A 24,247-nucleotide genomic window follows, 5' to 3' on the forward strand; every position below is an offset into this window, starting at 1 on the left:
CATTATAATGATGTTAAGGGAAACATACAAGTGAATGCTATAAAGGGTCAAGACCAACTTGGGTAGAAGTACTGTTTGTATTTATAAGATCTCACTGTCCTGGCAAACAATTAGACCTTTAATAGCATAATCCATAGGAGACTTTAGGTCTTCTCTTATTATAGTTTTTGTCATGGTTTGTTGGTTCTGGCCCTTTAGAGTGGAATTTGATTGGAAGAGAAGCAAAAGCAATGAAGTGTTGTTTTGGGGGGGGCTTTGCCAAAAGCAAAGAGGAAGAGCTTGGAGTTAGTGAGCTAACTGAAGAAGGTGAAAGTATCTCCAAGATAAGCATAATGAGAGGAAGAGAGAGCAGACAGAAATATGAGGAAGAGACAGAGAAAGGGTTCAAGAGGAGGAAGAAGCTTTTAATGAGAAAATAGTAAGAGAGAGATTTATGACTTGAAGCCATGCCTTGATATAGTTGGTTATCTCGCCTTCAATTTAAGGCTGAAGCTAAAACATTGAGAATGAATGAAGAGGTTGTTTTGTTACGCCCTCTATTTTGTAATGGTATTTTTAAAAGTTTATTTTATTTTTAATATAAGAGATATCATGATATTTTTGAGTAATTTATCAATTCATACTCGTCTTAACAAAAAGAGAATAGATATTAATCGTGTGTTTTTATCCATCCTCATCACAATATTAAATTATACTATTAAGAACAAAATTGAGAGTCGCATCTACTTGGAGTGAAAATTCATCCGATGGAAGTGGTGGCATTCAATGTGGAATTTTTTCTATTTAGTAGCCAATTTTTTTCATGATAAAAGAATATGTTGTTCAATACCTATACCCATCTCATTGCCATGGAGGCAATTTGTGTTGTTTATGATAGATATTTTTTGAACGCATGCTGACAAGAGAAATATTAAAAATCATACTTATCATTTTACAATTTAAGCCTTTCCTTAAATTCTGCGAAGATATTTGATATATATAATTTATAATGATGATATTGACTCTTGAGTTTTGATACTTAGTTAGTTCCTTTGATCCCTAAACACTTTTTTAGAGTGAGATTAGAGTGGGGATTGAAGTGAAAAGAGAGAAAACGAACGGCCCCTTAAGTCTAAGTACTCAACACAATTTGGGACCCTATTAATTGATGCCCTCTATCAACTATCAACATTGAAGATTGCTTATCGTCACATGTTTTTGCTTCTCCCCTAAAAAACGTTTTGCTTGGTGATGGAAAGATTGAGGTTCTAATTATCTAAGCTGTTGTTCGTCCGTTGATGTTTGCTATCCTCTCGCATATAAGTGCCTGTTTGAATTTCAATTAAATATAATATATCATAAAAATAATTAATTAAATGATAAATTTTAATTATAATATAATTATGTTATAACGTAATCTGTTTGAATATTATTTTATTAAAATTAATTTTAATAAAATTGATTAAATTAATTTTTCTCTTACCAATTAATATTTTATTTAAATAAGTTTTATAGTAAGTGCTAGTGGATGGTGGTAATTGATAGAAACTTATGATAATAACTTTTTTGAGGATCAAAAGTTTGAATTTTATTGAGAAAAAAAAAGAAGAGAGTTTGGTTTTTTTTTATTAAATTTTGTGTTTTTTTTATAATTTTTTGGGTCTTTCTTTATAATTTTTTCCAATGCTTTTTGATAGCGTTTTTGCAGAAGCTCCACAATTCAGCTTAACAAAAAAATTAATTTTACACCCATTTAATCGATTATCTCGTTTTGTTGCTATGTGGGTAATTTGCCTTTAAAATCGATTTATTCCTAGAAAATCGATTCCATGATAACAAACAGACCACTAATTATACGTTGTTTCCTGTGCTACATTCAAGGCAGAATGAAAAGTATAGTGCTAGTTTGAAATTTCATTTAGTTGGTTTAAAGTTTAAACTATAGTTTGTAAGTTTAAAAATCAGTTAAAAATTTAAAAAAAAAACATGTTTGGGTGAAACTAGTTAATAAATGAGCTTTTTTTATCAACTATAATTAAGTCAAAAGCTAGATTTTAAATTTTTTTTATTAATTATGTTAAAATCTAATCATTGGCAATGCATTTTAATTTTATTGAATAATCTATTTATCCTTCCACATTTCCTTTTGAAATTGATATTTTTATTGTTTAGAATTTAATATTTTTAAATTATATATATATAGTCTTTAAAGAGTTCTAATTAATTTTTTTAGTATTTAAAAATATTTTACATTAATACATTAACTCTTTTATTTTCATAATTATAAGTTTAATATTTTTTCTTATATTTTTCAATTGGCATACTTATAAAATATATACATATATATAAAGTGAGAGAGACATATAATTCATGTCCTCTTTAGTTTTTTTTTTTTTAAACTAACCCATTTCCTTTTTTGGTCCTTTTAGTTTTTAACTCTTTCGACCATGTTGAGAAGAAAGTTCATGTGATTCATTGGGTGCAATTAGATCGCTATTCTTCTGCTGAGGAGGCTCTCAATTGATGGAATGAACCGATTGGAAACACTGATGTCCCTGGTGCATGATATAATTACCCCAGGATGCCAGCAGGTTCAATAAAGTTGGACACTCATATTTTTGGTCCTAAGCTGGAGGCATCAACATGGCAAGTGGGATACAAGAAGGCAGTGCTGCAGGCGAAAGAAAACATTCTAGCTGGTGATATTTTTAAGATTGTATTAAGTCAGCAATTTGAACGGCAGACATTTGCAGACCCATTTGAAGTCTACAGAGCACTGAGGATTGTTTAATCCTAGTCCATGCATGACTTATCTACAAGTTTTCCAATTTCTCTTACTCCTTTTTATTTTGTTTCATTTTATTCTGTTTATTATTGTTATTTTGCTTTCAAATTGTCTAATTTATTTCAAGCATACTGGTATCAGGCCAGAGGGTGTGTCCCTTGTTGCTTCAAGTCCAGAAATTCTTACACGAGTGAAGAAGGTAACGTTGCTGTGCAAAAATTACCTAAACATGATTGCTTCCATTTTAGTTCTTACATTTAATGAGAGCCCAAGATGTTAAAATCCATGTACATTTTTGTTATTATATATTTAAAACTTGCTTTTAATCATTCTATCCAAACAAGTTTCAATTGAAAAAAAGAATTCAAACATAGATCACATTATAATAACTAACTTTTAACATAGTTTTAGTTTGCAAACTATAGTTTATGCAAGATTTAGTTTTCAAATGTTAATCCAAACAAGCTCATAAAGTGGATGTAATTCACTTTTTACAACAAGTTTTCCTATCCGCTCACTAGATGTTATTGAAGGAAAATATTTTTCTTAATTAATTAGATAGGATGTTTGTAACTACAATTATGAAAAAATTAGTTGAAACTTTTATTTTTTAAAACAATTGCACATTTTCAAATTAACACTCATTAAATATCATGTATATGTGCTTTAATTGTCAAAAAAACATGTGCATTTTATACTAAAGAAAATTAATTATTTTATATTCTATATTGATAATAAAACTAGAAATTCCCATGCGATGTACGGGGTTAAGGAGAAATTCACCTCTCTCCCCCCCTTGTGGTCGCTAGAGCTATCACTATCAACTAATCATTGGCAACCTAAACTTTGGCATCAACAAACAAATTATTGATGGGGCGAGCATGATCATTATAAAAATTTGAGAACAAATCTCTAGGATCTTCAAATTTATTTTTGGTAAACCAATCCTAAAAATTCACATTGCTACTAAACTATTGAACACATGATAAATATATGTAAAATATTATTTATATTAAAAACTAATGTGAGTTGCAAAGCATTAATTATCAATCTCATGTATTGAAATTGTTAAATCTAATATGTCAATTGTCAATAGAAGATTAACAATTTTAATATAAGAAATTAACAACTTAACATGAAAAATTAGCAACTTAGTTGATTGAGAGCAACAATGTATGGAAAGTTTTTTTAAAAAAGAACTTATTACCCTCACCCCTTTTAAAAAGAGCAATGGTGCTTTAGAAGACCTTTTAAAAAGAACAATGGTGTTTTAGAAGTGTTAAAAATGAAGCAATGTAATCTTTTTTTCAACTTTTGACCAATGTTTGATTAATAGTTGATCAAAAGAGGATTGAAAGCTCTGATGTGACAAGCCATGTGGTAGCAAACACCCTTCTCGCATTCTCACACGTCTTCTCCAACGAGACAAATGCTCCACAATCGCTTCCTCTCGAGCTTGAGCTTCATGCTTGCCTAACTGCTGCTACACATGGCTCAGTGACTTTCCTTCTTCTTCACACACTCTCAACTTTACTTGTCCAAATCCTTAAAGATTTGCCGCAACTGAAGATATGGAAAAAAAACACACAACACAAGCAAACATATACCAAACCAAAATATTTTGGGTTTGTTCCTTGTCAGTGACATCTCCAAAGGGAAAAGATTCCGAGGTGAATGGGTTATAACCAATTCCATTCCAAAGCCATAATTCTTTACCTGAGTTTGATTTGATCATGCTATATCAGATTGGACGAATAGAGAGAGGGTTCTGTAACCAGGAACAAAGCAAGATGGATACTGGGCCAGTGAGGCCGGAAAATGACAGATGTAATCAAGCCCGTGGGCAAGATCAGTGGAGATTTGCATTTGAGAAAGCCAAGTCTAGGGACTAGTGAAGCTGGGATCCAAACGATTTCGAAGACAATAATCGAGATTCACACCTTAAACATGGTCATACACAAGATAAATGCAATTATCGAAGACCGATGCCCTGAGAAGTTTGATTAAGCTACTATGGTGGCTCTGGCAAATGACAGCAAGCTAATCTCAGAGCTCCGACAAGTCTATGGGACAACAAAACTTGCGCTGGAAAACCAAAACATCCTTGTTGCGAATGGAGCATTGCCAAGATGAAGAGGAAGAGGAGTGTTTCGAGGATAGGAAATTTTGGATGGCAAAGGAAATCTCAAAGAACTCAAAGATATGTGGGTTCTCAAAAGGTGAAGGGGGATGTTGGGCAGAGGAAATCTCAAGAAGGTGGAGGGAGATGCTGGGTAGGTGAGGTTTGCTATGCTAATCCACGTGGTGTCCCATTCAATGTAAAGACTTGCCGGCTGTATCATCTTTAGTACTTGTCAAAATTTTGTTAGTTAGAGAGAGACAACATTAATCTACTTATAACATTTTTAAAGACACATTACTCTTTTAAAATGTAAGAGTATTGATTACTTTTTTAATAAAACTTTTGGAATATTTTTGCCCCCTTAACTCCTTAAATTTTACTAACGTACTAACAAATGTATAGTGAAGAAATCACCTCAGGTTTTGCGGGAAAATATGTAAACATACACGAATTTAAGCCCCCCAATACAAAAAAAAAAAAAAAACCTCAATTGAGCGGCTACGTATCAAATGAATTTCCCTTATTGCCCTCAAAATCCTCTCATCATTGTTAAGATTACAGGTCTCAGACAAGATTACAAACACATAAAAAAGGCACAACAAAATAATCTAGTAAACATTGAAAGATTAATTAAAAAAATGTGTCACGTAGGGAAAGAACAGCTCCTTCGTTTCTAAAGCCAAAAAAAAAAAAAAAAAATCTAAAACCACTCCTTCCTGATATCAAATGCGTAGTTGATCTCCAAGTAGCACTTGTTGTCATCATCAATAAACTGCATTCCCCAAAAGAAAATGTTTCTCAGAAATTTGAATTTCAACACAAGAAATATGTTGTTGAAAACATTTATTGCTATACTGATTGATGCAGAAGAGGCATTAAAAAAACTCATGCTTGCTTGCTTGCTTTCCCAGACAAAGTCACTATCACTATGGACCCGTGTAATGGAGCCCAAGATTGGAACTTGTGAAGTAATAGCAATTGTCATACGCATTTCTTGTTCTCAAGGTAGGTTCAAAGAGCAAATAGAAACTCATGAAAATAACCGTGTCAATCACCACCTAAGAGGTCGTTAAGTTTCTAGACAGCTTATGATTTGAATTCAAGATACAATTGTATCGAACACCTTCCTCAAGTTTTCATGAAAATTAGAATCTTAGCAACCAATTTTATATTCCTCCTTCAAGAAATCACCTTAAAATTACCTTGCTTCTAGCTGAATAGGTTCCTCTAGCAAACATCCCAGAAGGAGTCGTCTCTTCAGGCATCTCATGAGTGTAAGGCTCTGCCTGGGGACTGAAGGTTCCTATCATCTCTTTAGTGCTGTCAACTGTAACAAGGTTCCATAGTGAGAAATCTAACCTCAAGTTTATTGTTAAGTTATTATTCACCTGTGCATGTGGCTTCTTTTATGTTTTTTTTTTCCATTCAACTGTTCAGTGACTCAACGGCAGGGGGAATATGCTAGTCATATAAACTTGACATGTTCACATATTTATTCATGACTGACATTGGTTACTTATCATCTTGATCTGAGTGAGAAAGACAAAACTTACCCTTGATACCGGTCTTCCACACTGTGTTGGTGTACTTGAGACCTGAAACAATGTTATTGTTGACCTGGAAAGTGAAAACCAGCCTGTAATGGCTACCTTCTTTCAAAGTAAACCACAAGCCCTTGGGATTTCCATTATCTGGGATTGGAAGAACAATATCAGGTCTACCAGTGGATTTGATTGCAAGGCTCAGGATCTTCACTTCTGGGTCAAGAGATTCTGAAGTACCCAGAAAACATAGGAAACAGAAGTAAAGAACTGTTTCAGAATTGTTTGTAACAAAACAAAGGAATCATCTGTACATAGTTTAGTGTGTTACTTGCTTGCTGCTATTCACAAAATGAAGTACTCCGTTTGGTACTATTTGTTGATCACATTCTAGAAGGTTTTTTTTTCAGTCCTTTACGTAAGTCACTTTCTTGTTTTTTGTAAACTTTGATGCCCAATTCTGAAAGTACCCTCTAGCAAATTCTAAAAAGAAGTGAAACATTTCAATTCCTAAAAATACTCTTCTCACACATCAAATCACTCTTTTTTAAATGCAGGGACAAAATTGGAAAATAATTTACTTTTAAGATTATTTTTAAGACAATCTTATTCTTCTAACTAACTCACCTTAATTTTGGTGAGTTAGTTAGAAGTGACTTACAAAAAGGACAAGAAGAAATAGTTATCATCAATCTTCTGTGTTCAAATCTTATCACAGGAAAAACCATCAGAAACTGAAGATTTAATAAGAAAAGCTAACAAATATCAGGACCTAAATCTGTTTGAAATTACAGAAAACTATAAACATATTTCAAAATTAAACAGCAGCAAACTAAAAATGGAATTGAAATATAAAGAGGTCTAAAAAAGAAAACTGTATATTTGTCTAAAGACTACATCTAAATCATTGGAAGTCTTTTTACAGGAAGCTTATAGCATGATGATTGTGGAAAGATGATTCAAAGCCTTCCTATAACCCCCTAGATAAAATCCGCTTATAACTAATCTTGCAGCCTTCTGTGAAGACACTTTTGCTAATATGATAATATCATAATACAGTAACAGCATACCACAAAAGAAGTAAAGAACAGAGAAGGAACAAAGATTACTCAGAAGCACCAAAAACAGAATTATACACAATCTTGGACTACCAATCAGACTTTAAAAGAAAGAAATTCGGTAATATGCGATTACCACCAACAGAAGTTATGTCCACACTTCCAAGAAGCTGTTCCTTCCACCTCCTTAAGCTCTCATCATCCTGAAACCACAAGCAGAAAACAAGGAAGACATCAATAAGCGGCTGAAAACATATAGAAATTTTAAAAAACAAAAAAAAAAAAAAACAAGAAGATAAAAGATAAAAACCAACCTTATCTTTTTCAAGCTGCTCTTTCAATGTGCATTGGGGTCCCAATTCGATTTTGCCCTCCTCCTCCTCGTCTTCCTCCTCAGTCAAAGCAACCGAGCTTTCGCTTCTGTGTATACCGGTAGCCACCCTTTCTTCGTCGCCACTTTCATCATGCGTCGCGGTTTTAGCCGTGTTGGGCGTTTCTGGAACCTCATTGCCTTTTTCATCGAAACCCATGTTCTCAATGACCAAAGGACGTCAAAATCGAAGGACCATCAAAAGTGGCGAAGAAACCCTCCAAACGGGTATGGAGGTGGAGGCTTCAGAGTTACACTGAATATAAAGAGAAGAGAAGAAAAAGACAAGGTAGAAAAGCTGGGAACCCAAAGAGAAACCAGAAACCCCACTTGGCGGAATCTTCCTCCCAAAGTGTATGACGAAGAAAGACAAGACCTTGAGTTGAAGAGAAAGAAACGGAGTCAAAGAATCACAGAAAGGTGAAAGGAATAGAATAGAAAAAATGGGATAGCTCAGGTTCACGCAGTAGGATAACTTGCAGCGAAGAAAAGACGCCAGGAAGGCGCAAAGGAACACACAGAGAGAGAGAGAGAGAGAGAGAGAGAGAGAAGAGCGTGGGTATATTTTGGGGAATGTAGAGATAGAAAACTGAAGAGAATTTGGTGAGGCGAAGTTCAGAGTTCAGAGTCCAGACAACTTCAATCGAGAAATATTGCTAGGAGGAAAAGGTCGTGAGGGTCAATCCTCGAGCACGAGCTTCCCCGAGGACCAAGACTTGAGGCAAGCTTTCCTATGGTTGATAACTCAATTAGTCAATTCATTATCTTTAATCCACAGGAAATGAAAAATGGATTTATTGAAAAATTATAAAACCCTAAAGAAAATGATGAATTATGAACATGATGATTCATGATTGTCCATATTTAGTACTTATTATATTTTAAATAGAATTATTTTTAATGGGAGAGAAATTGTGAGTGATAAATTTTTTTTATTAAACTCTAAAGAAAAAGATGAAGTATGAATATGATGCTGATGAAGCCTAAATACATTTCTTCGGTTAAGCCTGGTCAGAAGGATTACCAAAGAGGGGGAAAAGTATATCACGAAAAATAAATTGTTTTTAGTACTTTAAAAGTAAAAAACAAATCGATGTTTCATATATTTATTTGACTGGTTAAATTTGATTGAAAGTAATTCTTTTAAAAATATTTTCTGTATTCATACATACTTAAATTTAAAATTTTATATTTTAATGATCATAGTCGCTTCGATCTCTAATGTATATGCATGGTACGTTAACTTAATTTTGTTGTGAAATGTTGATTTAAAAAAAACAGAAACAAAATTATTGCAGGAAAGACCAGTAAATAGTAATTTAGGGCACAGTTGCACAGAAACACACAACACAATAGACAGCCCAACCTAAGAATGAGGAATTGGGGATTGGGTGGGACAAAGTTGGGTCTCGTGACTTTCTGTGAATGCATCAAGAATCAAGAATCAAGAACTAAATGCAAAACGCAGAGTAGATAGTACGCAGTAATCAGTAACGTGACTTAATAAAAATATTTTTGAAATATAGAGATCTAAATATGCGACTGTCCCATGCATTAACATGTAATTTGACAGCTTTATTTTTTCTATGGGGGCTGTGAGCAAAACAGGTCATTTGACTGCTGAATCAGATACTACTACTGTTCAGCCACGATTTGTAAATTATACTGCTTTTAACATGTTTTCTTATAGTTTAGAAAAACTTAAATTTTATTCATTTATACTGCTTTTAACATGTTTTCTTATGGTTAAGAAAATCTTAAATTTTATTCATTCTATTTAAAAATTTGACAAATTTTTAACTCTGTTTTTATTAAATATACGTATTATAATACTCTAGTATTTAATTATATTCCCAACAATTAATATTTTATGAGCAAAAGAATAAAAATGGACGTAATCAATAGGATTAGATGAGTATTGTTTTCTTATCAATATTTAATAAAGAGTTAAAAAAAAGTTATGGTAAAAAATCAATAATATAACTTATAAATAAAATTAAAAATATTCTTTTGTCTCCAACTTAAAATTGGAGAGAGAGGATAACCAAGCTGTAAATAGCTGCAGGTTTGTCCACTGATTTTGGGGACAATTGTTGGTATGAAATATGATTGGTCTGGAAAATGGTGCCGTCTAAAAAAAGTCAATCAGAATCGCCCCCACCAAAATTCAAGTTTAGGTAAAGGAGAAAAAACAATCAATGGGGATGGATGTGGGAACCATTAAAAAATAAAAATAAAATAAATAATGTTTCCAAACCAACATGTAGTGTTGATTCTGATAAAAGAGACCAAACTTGACTTTAAATATGATATACTATCCATGTTTAGATCTGTATAAATGTAGATTAAAAAAGCTACTCTTAGTTTGATGCTTGACTCAATTGGATCCAAATTCAACAGAGTTCACCATGGCTTTAAATATGAGGTGGTTTAGTTTGCTTTGTTGAGTGGTTTATTTTGGGTAAAATGGATCAATATATTAAAAAAAAGGGGTTAAAGTACAGCTGTCTAAAAATGAAAAATGCTGAAAAGTAAAAGTTAGTTTAATATTTGTGAGTTGTGACTGAAAAAAAAAAAACAGCAAAAAGGAAAAGATCTTAATAAGCTATGTACGTCAAAAAATCAGTGTTGATCTGCCAGGTCCAAGCAAAAAATTTTGTAGTATTGTTTCTAACGAAATAAAGTTTGACTCTGCTATATCACATGGCAGAAAGGTTTCAAAGAGAATCAAAGAAGAGTGCGACCCAGACATTTTAGAGGAAAAATTGGTGCTAGAGTTCGAGTGAATCTCCTCCATTTCAGCTCATAGATTTTATTCTGATTCAAATAGATGATGCAAATGTCGTGTGGTTGGATTAGAGGAATAAAAGATGAAATAATTGAGAGACTGTATTGTAGATGACAACGTGCGTTTGTCAATCCCTCCCGATTTTATTCCACTTTTCGTATCACCACACCACGTCCCCTGTTAACCAATAATACTCAAGCCCCGATAATGATAACTCGTAATATTAATACAAGATCTCTAAAAAAGTCTTTTTTTTAAATAACATTTAAATTATCATTATTAGTTCTTAAAGTAAAATAATCACTGTCATTGACAAATGCAGATCCTCTTTTATTTGGCAAAAGTTGTACCTTTTATAATTGTATTGATTTTGCCAGGCGACATCTAAAATGGTTTGACCTAAAAACATATATGCAAATCTTTTATGCAATAATTGACGTAAAGAAGCTTTAATTCTATCAATCACTTACAACTATTGTACTACTCTAATCCTGTTTATAAGATGTTTTACAAAAAAAAAAAAAGTTATTCAAAAGTTATCCAAATTATAAGTTACGAAAAAGAAAAAGAAATAATCTCATAACACCCAAAAAAATCCATGGGTGCCCAACCTAGTGAAGTGGTGATCCTGGAGAAGAAAACCAAGGGGTGGTTTGTTTCCAACTTGTTGGTTGAGGAAACGCCATTAGTCTTCCAAACCTGTTACCAACTTGTTGAATTTAGAAGTTCCGACGACGCGTTTGGAACGTGATAGTGTGCGGCGGCGGCAATCAGAATTGCAAAAGTAAAAAACAAAATCATAAGCCAATCAACAAATGTGGCGTTAGTGTGTCATGGATGCCGAGGCGTTTGACTAACATCATCGACATTTTCTTCACCAGTTACACAAAAAAGGCCAAATAAGGGGAAAGGAAAAGCGTGCAAATGTCAATCTTCATGACAGCTCACATAGTATTTAGTATTGTGTTGTGGTTCCCTGGGTGGCCCGTTGGTGGGACGTGACAGCCACATCCCATAAAGGCACCTACATGTCAAAATTTATAATACCACACAGCTCACATGACTCTGATATCTCCAAATCGATGCCCTTGAATTTTGATTTTCAGTGGCACGTTCTACCTCATGAAGCTATTCATTTCCAATAACTTCGGCCACCAGACTCCAAACATTAAAGAGGCATGGACACTACATGTCTGTCTCTGTCTAATGATAGCTTGTACTTGCAGGGCCTCCTCCACTTCATTTTCCAATTCATAGTATCTTTTTGGATATGTAACGGGAGTTAAACTGTATCTTGTCTCCAGCCTAACAAGTTCCAAACCTGACATTACGTTCCAACGTCTGCAGAAACTCCGCATCATACCAAGAATTCGAAGTTCGAAACTCAATTTCGACACCATGAAATTGGGTATAAAGTATCAACAAAGTATTAACCATATTAAATGGAGAATAACGACAGCGTTTCAAAATATTTTGAAAGAGGATGAGCTGTCAATATTTAGGAGTCATCATTTCCAATCACTTAAAGTCACCTGTCCTTATTTCTAGTAAAATGCAATTGAGACTTCAATATTTGTAATCCTTAAAATCAGCTGTAAATGTCTGCAACTCTTTTCAAAATATTCTGGGACTTGAATATCATTAAATTAGTTTTTTTTTAGACCTAACTACTATTTCCTCTGTTAAATTCCCATGACTTTTCCCCTCCGGCCAATATAATTCCCACGAGGTAAGATAAATTCAGCAAGATATATGAAAAAATATCCCTGTTATGCACACGTTATTATGAATAGGCTTCTAATTGATTGAGAGGCTAGAAGTTTCACCTACTCAACATCAACTAAAAGTCGTACGTTTTTACATGGGAAGTGCGACTATATCAGATTGATAAACAAGATGGAATCCCCTCTTAACAAAATGCTGCAGAGAGATGCAAGCTCTTATCCCAATTCATTTAAAACGCAAGCTTATAGAAGGCAGTTTGATATACGAGCACAATGTTGAACTGAGCTAATTCATGCGGACAGAAATGGTGGAGCACACAAAATTGAACTCTTACCAGATGAGGAAAAATTACAGTTGAGCTACAGCGATAATTGTCACAGTTAGATTTGTATATAGGAAGGAAGTAATCCCAGCCCTGTAACAAACTTTAGCTTTTAGTCACTCCCCCATTTCCTTATAACATTCTCCTTAGCGGAAGGGCGCTGGTAGTCTTCCTTCTTCAAAATGCTATCAAAGCTGGTCTGATTACCACCGTTGGTAATTTTCAAGATTTTTGATGTTATGAAACTGAAGCCATTTCTTGTTCCTCGCAGCGCATAGAGCAGTGGGTTTAAGATGACAGCTAGGAGAAGCTCACCTTTTGCAACTATGAGATACTGAAAAAGCACATAGAAGAGACTTCTCATTCCTTACTCTAGTTATGACTACCATGGCATAAGAATTGACAGGGGAATAAAGAAACCTCTTACAATGAGAAGGATGCCAAGCAAAGTAAGACTTGCTTGTTTTGCTTCTTGCCAAAATTTGTCATCATTAGACCAGCCAAACCATCCACCCCTCCCAAACCAACCTCCTCCACCCGCATCACCTCCACCCCCCAAATCCTCTCGCCTTTTGATTTCTCTGTTCCACTTCTCAAATTCATTTTTCTTCCCACTAAGTGCACCTTCTAATGCTCTTCTAGCCTCTTCCTGCAGCAAAAGTACCAAGATTAACATAGATTTACTAATTAGCATTGTTTTTTTGCCAATCCAGTTACCAGCACAAATTATTCTGCTTATTTGATACGAATTAGCAGTCATTTTGATTTCATTTCATTCCTTCAGTGTTGCTTTGATGCTAAAAAGGAATTGAATGCACAGACCATTTTAAAAATTCCATCAATATATGTTAGCAATTAGAGAAAATAAACGTCATTTGGACTGTGGATAGTAATGGCAACACGTACACCAAAAGCAAATTTTTCAGTTTAAACATCAAATATATGGACAGAGCCCTAACACTTTGAGTGCAAAGTGAGGGATTATGTTTCTCCTTCACAAACACGACAACACTATTCAATATTACATACTTAACATGAAAACTTTGCTTTCATATGTACTGGCATTAGATGAAGAAGCTACCACACCAAATTAAGCTAATAAATGAACACAACTAGCTTATCAACTAAAATCATCATTGTTAGATCTGACGAAAAAGGAACTGTAAGTCAGCACTGCATTTAGGGGGGGGGGAGCTAACACTGAGCGATGGAGAATCTCACGAGTTTTATAGAGATTAAGTGGCAAGGGTACTGCTACCACATAATATAGCCATATACAAACTGCTCGGTGATGGAGACAATGTTAAGCCCATGAACATATAAATCACGTAACATAGCATACTAATGAAATGTATGGCATTTCAGGTATCTTGGTTCCAAGAAAACATTTTCAGATTGGGACGTTGGATCTATTAATTCATCCGAATTGCCCATGACTGGATGCTGAGTGTGTGTAACTTTCAATTCAAGTAATTCTATCTGAATACTTGGGACAAACAAAACCAAAGAGATGTCTGTCTGACTATATTTGAGACTTCCTTTGCAGGAAAAACAAAAATCAGTTTGACCCATCCCCTATGTAATTATAGGTTGAGAAAGGAATGTAGACAAGTGAAACAAATAATTTTATTTGCTCGGAAAGGAGGGCCTAAACCCATGAAACACTACACTGCAGTTGGGGATCAAGACCCCAAGACATCCTTGTACACTAATATCCTGATATCCCGAACACACAAACACTAATATCAGAAGTTCAAAAGTCTTGTCATGCTTCAGTTTCGGATTCAAACATTTACAAATCGATCGGTAACAGAAAGGGGAATTCGTGTTTCAGAGAAAATGTTCTTCTATAGAACAAAACCCAGAGGTTCATCTTTGTCACAATACGGCAATAGTGCAGAGTATCATTCCATCTAGTAATTCATGATATGGAACAAAAAGAAAAACTGTCGGCCCAAAAAAAAATGGCACAAAAAGAAACCGATAAGGTTTAAGGATTTACAGCTATTGTTCGACCCCAAACAAAGCATATTTCTGCATTTTTCAAACCGATCAGCAATTCGTAATACTTATTTCATTTCACCAGCCAAACAACCCACAAAGAAAGGGGGAACAAATCTAGAACGAAGGTCCTTTAATAAAAATCACAATTAACAAACATCGCCAAGCAGGAATTTCCGGTGAGTAGGGCATCGTATACCGAAATTCAACACTTGTATGACTCAAACAACAATACATGTGCGATTACCTCTCTCTTGTTATCGGAGAACAGGCAGAGGAATCTGCCATTGCACTGGAGTTTGTGCTGCAGAGAACTCCAGCTTTGGTGTGCAGAGGTAGAACAAGACGTGTCTGAAGAAAGAAATAACGATTTGGTTTTAGTTGGGAATGGTGGGCTTAGGTTGAGAACCTGAGCCATTATTTTCCCTCGCTCCCCAGTCCTCACTCCCCCGCCGTGCTTCTCTTTCAGGGTTTGGAAAAACAGTCCATGCGGTTCAACAGAAAATTGACCGCGTTTTTGGCCATCGACCTATCCCGGTGCACTTTTTTTTTTTTTTAAAAAAAAGAAACAATTAATCCAATATTTACGGTTCTGGGAACCAAAGAGAAAAAAGAAAAAAAAAATGATCATTAGGTTCCCAGATATCAATTTAATTATAGTTTAATTTCTGATAAAATTTTCTGTAAAATTAATTGAAAATATAAATTCAGATGGTCAACAATTTATAAGTTTTAATTACAAATTAAAAATTTATATTTTAAATGTTATTTTTAATTTACAATTTAGATTTTCATATACATTTGTTTAAATTGATATTTACAAATTAATTTTTTTAAGAAATTTGCGAGAGACCTAAATATTATTAAATCAGTATTTTGAAACTTACTTGTTGTCACTATTCTAAAAAATTAATTTACTTTTTTGGTTTTATACAGGTGTCTTTTTATTGAATGTAATGTTATTCGGGACATAATTGAGATATTAAATGTGAGTATATCTTTTAGTAAGAATTTAAAATTTAATTCATTACATTGTAATTTGTGAAAGACTAATCTCTTTCATTGAATTTGATAGCTTTCATTAGAATACATTTTGTCTAATCATGTTTGGCAAATTTTTGGATTTTAGATTTAGAAAATATATGTTTAACAAGAAATATGTGTTTTGGACCACGTGTGCGTAAAGTTTTTGAAGAACAATTATTCTTTCTGAACTGCTTGATTTTTTTTTCATCCAAATACCATTTTTCCCTTATTTTTTTCTTAAAAACACTAGGCATCTTATATTGAAGGGTAGGATAATATTATTCTTAAATAATTTTTTTTAAAAGAAAAATTACCTTTTCATCAGATATCCTTCATCTTTTTCATTATCTACTAACATGAAATAATTGTAAGACCCATACACTATGTTAGCAAGGCATTATGATTCATTTTGACCACTTGACATGGTGTATAGGGGTTAGAAGTGACAATGACAAAAACCATGCTTCATTTTAATGATAAAATGGTGGTAACTTGAGTTACAATACGTTGCTATCATTATGTGTGGGACCCAAGACCATTTGACATCAACAAATAATAAAAAAGATAATGGTTATATGATAAAAAGTTAATTTTGCTTTTGAAAAAATTGTTTAAAAAAATATTACAGTACTTTTTTAATATAAGATACTAAACACTCATTTAAAAAAATATTAGGGACAAAAATGGGTTTAACTTCTCTCTCTCTCTCCCCCTCTCTTTGTTTTTTTTTTTTTGGCCGAATGAACTACTTGATCAATCATCATTGATGCATGGGTTTTCTTTATATCATATAAATTAGAATTAAACTATGTATATCTTTAAAAATAAAAAATTATAGAATTGAGACCACTGAAATCTGATTTGAAATATTTATATCAAATATATGAGTGGCTAAGGTTTACGAGATAATTTTAAGACTAATTTAAGGGAGGGGGTTCTCGAGAGAAAGAACAAGGCAGTTATGGTTAACAAAGCAGTCAAAGTGCTCCAAATCTGTTTGGGCTTGTCCTCTGATTCCCGCGCCATGAACGAATCCATGCTCTCTCGTAGGCGTTCAAAGCTTGCCATTATTTTCTGCATCGCAAGAGGCCGGGTCCCAAAAATCTTCACATTTAGATGGGAAAGTGAATCTAATAAATCTTAGTTTCACTCTCAAAAATTTCAACCTTCATTTCGCATCACAACAATTCCTTTCTAAATTGTATTTAATCTAAAACATGGTAGTTTACTATTATAAAAAAGTTCACTATCACAAAAACGTCTGAAAAAGCTTTAAAAACACTCCACATCTAAACATTCTTGTATATATGAGAGTGCTTTTTACCGGGCTGGATCAAGCTCGTCCCCAACTCAAAGTCCCGTCTAAAGTACCACCAGGCTAGATTTTTTTGTCTCCAGACTTATCTTATCTAGAGAAGCTCGACACTAAAATCAGGTTGGATTTGATATATCGGGTTACCAGACTCTTGCACTCGATAGCCTCTCAAAAACCAAACCCAAAGAAAGAGATGGAATGAGCCAAAGCAAGAAAGCATGCCATATGTTAGAATAAAAAGAAACAAATATGATCGATGAAGGAGGAGGAGGAGATCCTAAGAGTCACAAAAGATCCAAGATCTAAACTGAAAGCATTTCCTTTTCCAAACACCCATTATTGGAGAAAGCCAAGAACGGCGCAGAGAGAGCGGAGTATGGGTGGAGTGAAGAGTTACGATGACTGATCTGTACTTTGAAGATGCCTGAACCATGATCTGCTTGTGAGAAATCAAAAACTGAGAGGGAGGAGGGAGGGTGCGTGGAAGAATCATGAAGGGAGGGAGGATAGAGGATAGGCTTACTGGACAAAGGCGCAAATTGGAGAAGGAGGAAGGACATTTAAATGAAGAAGAAGAACAGGGTAGATCCGTAGGATATTGGAATAAGAGCATTGTGATCCCGAGAGCGGGGGGAGAACTGAGAAAACTATCAATAAAGTTAAAAAATGAGGCAAAACATATAAAAGCATTTATAAATATAATTTTAAAAAACAAAATACATATAAAAATTATTTATAAATTTAATTATTATCGGGTTAGATTAATTTAACTGGCCTTAAAAGTTAGTTCAAAGTCTGGTCTAACTCGAATAATTGGCCTGGTCTAATTAGTTTTGTTCAATGTTTGGTTTTTCTTTTTTAATTGCTTCAAACTAGATCAAGTTGGTTCGAATTGAATCGGATTGACTAGGTTTAAACTTTTTTTTTTTTGAAAGAATCAAAGTTTGCATTTTCTTTTTACCATATTCAAACATACCAGTTTAAAGGGTAGCAGGTTCAGCAACGGCTTTATGAAAGTTTCACTGCTCCTGAATCAGAAGGAAAAAAGGTGTTACCAACACCACATACTATGTGGTAAAATAAAAAATAAAAAAATTTATATACTTAACCTTTTATATATAAAGTGGTTGTTTCTAATCAATTTAAACTATGTATATAATTTTTAAATTATTTATTCTATAATAAATTCTTGTTATTAATATATTAAAATTTACTTGTTTTAATTTGATTGGAAAAAAAACATTAAGTATATGAAGCTTAATATTTAAGTCTTCAAAAAAAAAATACTATTTACTATAACATAAAATAAAATAATTACAAAGATATATTAGAACATTTAACATTAAAAGAAAACCACGCCTCAAGAAATACATGAATCCCTTTACATGTTACTATAGGTGTTATTCAAGTATTGTCAAATCCAATAATATAACAGTTCTTTTAAGGATGTTTTATGCATTTAAACAAATTCAAGCTTAAGTCCTCGCAGTTTGAGGAGCTATAGTCTCTTGCATTATAGCCAACGCTGTATGTATAATTCAGCAGAGTCAAGAAGTAGTTCCTCTACTGTATAAATAATGATATGTATGTATATATATATATATATATATATATAGGAGGGTTAAAGAATGTTTTTGCCTATCAACTATTCACTTAAGAGTATCTAGTATCTTAAATTTTTATGTAGTGTAATTTTTCATTTCAATTTTTAAAAATAATGGATTGAGTATCATGCTCAAAAAAAGTTAATTTTAATTATTAGTTGACAAAAAATTATTAAAAATAACTTAAAAAATATAGAAAAGGGCCCATAAAATTGTGAGCAAGTATCACATAAAAAATTAATATTAATTAAGTACCAAAAATAATGATTGGTCAAAATACAATTTTGACCTTTTATATAAGTAAAAAACAACATTTGTATTATGTCATTTATATAAAATTTAAGGGACTCATTTGATATTCATTTTTTTTCAAGATACTTATGTGTAATCTTGTAATTGTTTTGTTTTGTAATTTTTGATGTTCTTTCCTATAATTTTAAGGTCAAGTAGTAGTAAAAATTAATGTTTTTAATGACAAAGTACTCAATGCATCATTCTCAAAAGTTGAAGGGAAAAATTGTACTATATTAAGATATCATATGTTTTTGAACAGATAGTTAAAGCGCAAAAATATCTTTTATTAACATTATATATAGATGTATGTATAAAAGATTTATTATATCTTTATCAACTTCATTGGATAATAACTGTCCATTTATTATTTTTTTTCAATCATAAAAATTTTTACATGACAAAACATTGTTTTATCTAGCTAGTTTTCTATTTTATTTTATTTTATTTTATGACAAATAATAATTTTAGATGGCCGAGATTTCTTCAGATTTACCTTTTTATTTTGAATGTAAACTATGCAAATTTGGTACATACAGTTTAGGTCTATGTGTGGTTGTTGCTCATTTTAGAATATATATACAGATGATCTGATCTCAATTATACAATATGTTTGATTATTCCACATAAACTATGTCATATCTTTTTGTGAAATCAATGTGGACAGCTTAGATGTTAATAATAATTATAAGTTAATTGCTCTGCAGACAACGTTATAATTTTTTTTATCAACAAGTTATAATTTAAATTGTAAATATTAATATAGAGACAGAGACATGGGAAGAAACAAAACGAGAAAGCACCTGATCATGGCTTTTCCCCTGTAGCTGTGACTTATATAGAAGCTGAAGCCCTTGCCCAGGGGAATTTGAATTTTTTCCAATTCTACACCAACGCATCATTCATCATTCTCCCAACAAAGTCTCAATATAAGTAACCCATTTTTTTTTCCAATTATAAGTAACCTAATCTAATGAGTTGAGTGAAAATAAAATGGGATAATGAAACCTTTACATTTTTTGTCATTCAAATTTACTTCAGTTATCCATTTTGTCCTAAAAATTTAATCTCTTTGAATTTAGTCCCTAAGATTTCATAACTATATATAATTAGTCCGATCCTTTTTATTTAAAGGAAAAATGATTATGAAACCTTTAAGGAATGGATTAATGGGGATTAAACTTTAAAAACCAAATCGATAAATGAAATAAATTTGAGGGACAAGAAGTTTCCTTAGATCAGATATAATAAAAGAACAATGTTGGCAGCATTATGCTCATTTTAATGACTAATAATTAGTGATTCAATAAAAAAAATTGAAAAGACAAGTTCAACCGAAGCTATTTATCAATGAAACACCACAGAAATGTGATGTTTTTAAAGAATGGGAGAAGCGAGGAATAATTAAGTACCAAATTTCCACTGCACGCCAATGTTGAGGCCATGCAAAGTCTCATTGAAAACAAATTCAACATTGTTTCCAAACATTTGAATCAGAAACGAGAAAACTGTCCACGCTTGCTGCGACAATACATTACACTCCCATCAAATCATACAATTAATCAAATAAATCAATTCTTACGAGTTTAATTAATCATCCAGCAATATAATATACCTTTCTTCGTTGGAAGGCATGCAAGAAGGAAAGGAAAAATGATGGGAATGGCCATTGATGTGCGAGAATATCAGATTTCGTGTATGTGATGAATCTGTGAGTGATTGCAGAAAAGAACTTGAAGAGAGGATCAATGGCTTCATTAATATTATGAGTATTATCTTCTTCTCTTCTGGATTCTGGGTTCTTAGCGTCAAAGGCAATGAGGGATATGCCAGTTTGCCTCTGGAAATAATAATAATAACAATAATACGAATCTCTGTAAGCTGAGAATCGACATGATGAAGAAGAAGAAGATGAAGATGGAGAAGAATTGTTGCGATATGCAGAAAGATGGAGGTTTGTTGATGTTGATCGTAGCTTTGGGTTGCAGTTGAGATAGAAGAAGCGTTGAGAAAAGGTGGCTACTTTATACAACTTGAGGTGGGAAATGAAAGGTGAGGAAGCCATTGAAGATGGGAATATAATCCTAAAGAGAAAGCTGCATATATGATCCTGTGGAGAAAAATAAATCCATTGATTGACCTCAAAGCTAGGAATGTTTAATTTTGAGATCAAGTCGTATAAGAATACTTTACAATTACACAATTGCGTCCTGTGGTATTTCCTTTCCTGTTTCATGTAGTAACTACCGGACTGGGGAGGAAGATCATGAGAGCTAATATGTGAAAGAAATTAAGTAGTGTTGGATGTAGACGAACTGGACGTAGACTTCTGCATTCAATCTTAGGCTCTCGCCCTCTATTTAGGGTGGCAGGCATTCACGGCATGAAATTATAAATGAGATCAAACTTAATGGGCGGATCTAGATAGAGTTGAGGGTGGACAACTATCCGATTCCCACCCAATTTGGAGCAATTTACTAGTATACGTTGTAATTTTCAAAAATTTGCACCCACCATTTCAATAATTGTGAACTCCTAGACATAAAATAAAACATATATATTTGAATTAAAAAAAAAGAAGTAAACTTTTGATATTTCATTTAAGTCTAATAGATTTTAAGTTCTTAACATATCAAATTTAATTTTGGCCAAAAAAACATATTAAATTTAAAATATTATTTTTTGGTAATATAAATTTTTATTATTTTTGCATACTCTTTTCAGATTATAATATAAGTCATTGTTAACTGATTTATGTTTTTAAATGAAGATTTGTTAAAATTTTGATTTTAATTTTTTTTTTACATATTTCCAATTGTATTCTTGAATGTAATAAATATAACATTTAACTTATTCAAAACACTTATATTAATTACTTAATAGAATAAGGGTATAATTGAAATATGTGTGTGTATGAAGATCTAAAATAATGAAAAACAAAAGTGTAGGGATATAGAACATAAAAAAAGTACAGAGATCTAAAGTTATGTTTTCTCTTTTATTTTTAAAGATAATTACTGTTAACCTCTAGAAGTTCATGTTATTTCATCACATTTTTCTTAGATTCTAGTCCATTTTGATTTAATTGTATATGTTTTTATTGCCCAAATTAGGAAAATGTGCATTTTGTTTTCGGCTTGTGTTCTTAGCTTTAATTTGATATTTTTAGCCTAATTTCATGTTATTTTGATTGAAGTTTTGATAAGAAGCATTTTTGGAGCTTTGTGGATGTTTTTGGAAGGTTTTTGGATGAAGAAATCAAGAGCAAAATGAATGATTTTCGTTAGCTGTAAAAACAGTGCAAAACTGTCAAAGTCATCTCAAAGTCGTGACTTTCATTCGCGACTTTCGCCGCTGTCAAAAAAACGTTGCGTTTCATTTATCAGAAATTAGTTGGCTAGGATACATATAAGATGAGAGCTCGACCTAGAACGCATTCTTCAAACTTTTAGACACTTTTAGAGCTTGGTTGTGCTAGGGTTTGGGCATTGGAAGAGTTGGGATCAAGAGATAGAAGCTTTGAAGACATTTGGAGCTCATTTTCTTTGATTTTTCTATTCCTCTTCCCTTTCCTCTCTTGTAATCTGAAATAGGTCAACTTATTTTGTATATTTGTAGCTTGTGGATGATTATGAGTAGCTAAACCCTTTGTTCTAGGATTATTTGGAACCCTTGTATGGATTAACACTTTATTTCTCCTCTCTTTTTGTGATTAATGATATATATGTGTTTATTTTACTCTTTCCTTAATGCTTCTACTTGATTGGCCACCATTTAGATGTTGGGTTCACTTAATTGATGCTTGAGAGGGCTAGGTTGAGTGTAGAACTTGGGTAAAATTGTGTAAGAACTTGATATTTGCATGTTGAATAGATGGTTTTGCTAGTAAGATAGAGATATACTTGCTAGCCTTGCATAGCCACATTAGGGTTGGTGTTTAAAATTGAGTTTTATTAATTGTAACAAGAGATTGGGCAATTAATTTAACTAAACACTTGTTCATGACTTGAGAGAGCTTGTTCAAGTATTTTTAGAACCCTAGGTTAGCACTTATTTTCATTAAAAGCATTTATGAGAGGAGGTAATTTTGGTGTTATGAAATGCAAAGGGGATAATTAATCCTAGGTCTCAATTTGTGTTGGAAGTTTGTGAATCACTCACTTTTCTTTATTTTATAGTATTAGCTTCATAAGCAAAATCATTTTCACCTAACTATGTGTAGCTCAACTTAATCAAATTTGCTTAGTCTTTTGCTTGATCATTGTTTTTGAACAAATCCTCGAGGGAACGATACTCTACTCATTTTATATTACTTGCTACGACCTGTGCACTTGCGGTGAGCAACAATTACTATTTAATTTCTTACCTTTTTTGCATTTATCACAATCAATGGCAAATTTAATTTATATTCACAATCATACATATTCTTATTGGATATTCAAATGACATGGTACATCGGTTCATACAAGAATTTCTCTCTTTTTTCCCCTATATATACACCTGTTTGGTTATGCTACAAGAATTGATTATATGTATAGAAATCGCGTTTTAAAAAGAAATACCCGAACACCTTCATTTTTGCTTAATTGATTATATTACCATTAATCATGTTTTGTGAAAATTTTAAAGTTATGTTTGGTCCGAGAGGAGGGAAAGGATTTGATGTTACCTTGTTTAGTTTAAGAAAAGAAGAGAGAAAAAATAATTATATACGAATAATTTTACTTTTATTTTATTAGTGTTTAGATACTAGAAAAGCATGTTTGTTTTTTTTAAATTTATCATAAAGGATATATTAGTTAGAGTGTGATAAATTTTACTCCTTTCCTCCCAATCTCCTCAATTTGAAGGAAAGGGGAGAAAAAATTCCTCTAAATTTTAAAGCCAGACGAAAGGAGGGATAAAATCTCTTTCCTTCAATCAAACACTATCTGAAATAGTTGTTTATCAATTACAATTGTTGCCTTAGTTGCATTCATTGGTGTGTCAAATACTCTCTGTCCAATGCGTCTGTGCCTCTTCCTCCCATCAGCTTGGTTCTCCATATATACGCTACTCTCAATTATATTATAATATTAATAACTTATATTAAATTACTAGCATTAACTTATCACGTCATGTAATTTAAATTTTAATATATAATCAGTATATATATGTGCATTAAGTAATTATATAAGTTTTAAACATATGACTATTATATATATTTTATTTATTAAATAAATCAAAGAAAAATTAATAATATCATATGAATTTTTATTAATATCACATTTAAAATTGATTCTGATAAAACCATCTAAATATTTTTAATTATATCAAAATT

The 24,247-nt window shown here is 32.5% G+C and overlaps 3 protein-coding genes across 3 annotated transcripts; all 3 read right to left on the reverse strand.

The window, feature by feature from the left end:
• Nucleotides 1-5,389: 5,389 nt before the first annotated feature.
• LOC129286034 (rho GDP-dissociation inhibitor 1-like) lies at nt 5,390-8,573 on the reverse strand. The gene is made up of 5 exons (XM_054922078.1): nt 7,800-8,573; nt 7,622-7,688; nt 6,440-6,658; nt 6,089-6,213; nt 5,390-5,658 (listed from the first exon to the last, which is right to left on the reverse strand). The coding sequence occupies exons 1-5, from the start codon at nt 8,013-8,015 to the stop codon at nt 5,587-5,589; spliced, it is 699 nt and encodes a 232-aa protein (XP_054778053.1). The 5' UTR covers nt 8,016-8,573; the 3' UTR covers nt 5,390-5,586.
• Nucleotides 8,574-12,396: 3,823 nt separating this feature from the next.
• LOC129286917 (uncharacterized) lies at nt 12,397-15,206 on the reverse strand. The gene is made up of 3 exons (XM_054923022.1): nt 14,939-15,206; nt 13,118-13,339; nt 12,397-13,024 (listed from the first exon to the last, which is right to left on the reverse strand). Exons 1-3 carry the CDS (start codon nt 15,107-15,109, stop codon nt 12,803-12,805), a joined length of 615 nt encoding a protein of 204 aa, XP_054778997.1. The 5' UTR covers nt 15,110-15,206; the 3' UTR covers nt 12,397-12,802.
• Nucleotides 15,207-16,608: 1,402 nt separating this feature from the next.
• On the reverse strand, nt 16,609-20,992 carry LOC129286124 (uncharacterized). Its single transcript, XM_054922145.1, has 5 exons — nt 20,543-20,992; nt 20,340-20,448; nt 19,731-19,812; nt 18,009-18,060; nt 16,609-16,791 (listed from the first exon to the last, which is right to left on the reverse strand). Exons 1-5 carry the CDS (start codon nt 20,990-20,992, stop codon nt 16,609-16,611), a joined length of 876 nt encoding a protein of 291 aa, XP_054778120.1.
• Nucleotides 20,993-24,247: the final 3,255 nt, after the last annotated feature.

Source organism: Prosopis cineraria, unplaced genomic scaffold, assembly GCF_029017545.1.
Source record: "Prosopis cineraria cultivar Desert tree isolate PC_DT_omini unplaced genomic scaffold, ASM2901754v1 PC11, whole genome shotgun sequence".
Lineage (NCBI taxonomy): Eukaryota > Viridiplantae > Streptophyta > Magnoliopsida > Fabales > Fabaceae > Prosopis > Prosopis cineraria.

Coding starts and splice junctions, on each gene's coding strand:
- LOC129286034 (XM_054922078.1), bottom strand. CDS start 8,015: ATGGGTTTCGATGAAAAAGGCAATGAGGTTCCAGAAACGCCCAACACG. Junction 7,689..7,799: donor AGCAGCTTGAAAAAGATAAG/GTTGGTTTTTAT, acceptor TTGTGGTTTCAG/GATGATGAGAGCTTAAGGAG. Junction 6,214..6,439: donor GTGGAAGACCGGTATCAAGG/GTAAGTTTTGTC, acceptor ACCTTGTTACAG/TTGACAGCACTAAAGAGATG.
- LOC129286917 (XM_054923022.1), bottom strand. CDS start 15,109: ATGGCTCAGGTTCTCAACCTAAGCCCACCATTCCCAACTAAAACCAAA. Junction 13,340..14,938: donor TCTCCGATAACAAGAGAGAG/GTAATCGCACAT, acceptor CTTTTGCTGCAG/GAAGAGGCTAGAAGAGCATT. Junction 13,025..13,117: donor TGCTTGGCATCCTTCTCATT/GTAAGAGGTTTC, acceptor GTGCTTTTTCAG/TATCTCATAGTTGCAAAAGG.
- LOC129286124 (XM_054922145.1), bottom strand. CDS start 20,992: ATGGCTTCCTCACCTTTCATTTCCCACCTCAAGTTGTATAAAGTAGCC. Junction 18,061..19,730: donor AGGGGAAAAGCCATGATCAG/GTGCTTTCTCGT, acceptor CTTCTGATTCAG/GAGCAGTGAAACTTTCATAA. Junction 16,792..18,008: donor ACCTGCTACCCTTTAAACTG/GTATGTTTGAAT, acceptor CTTGCGATGCAG/AAAATAATGGCAAGCTTTGA.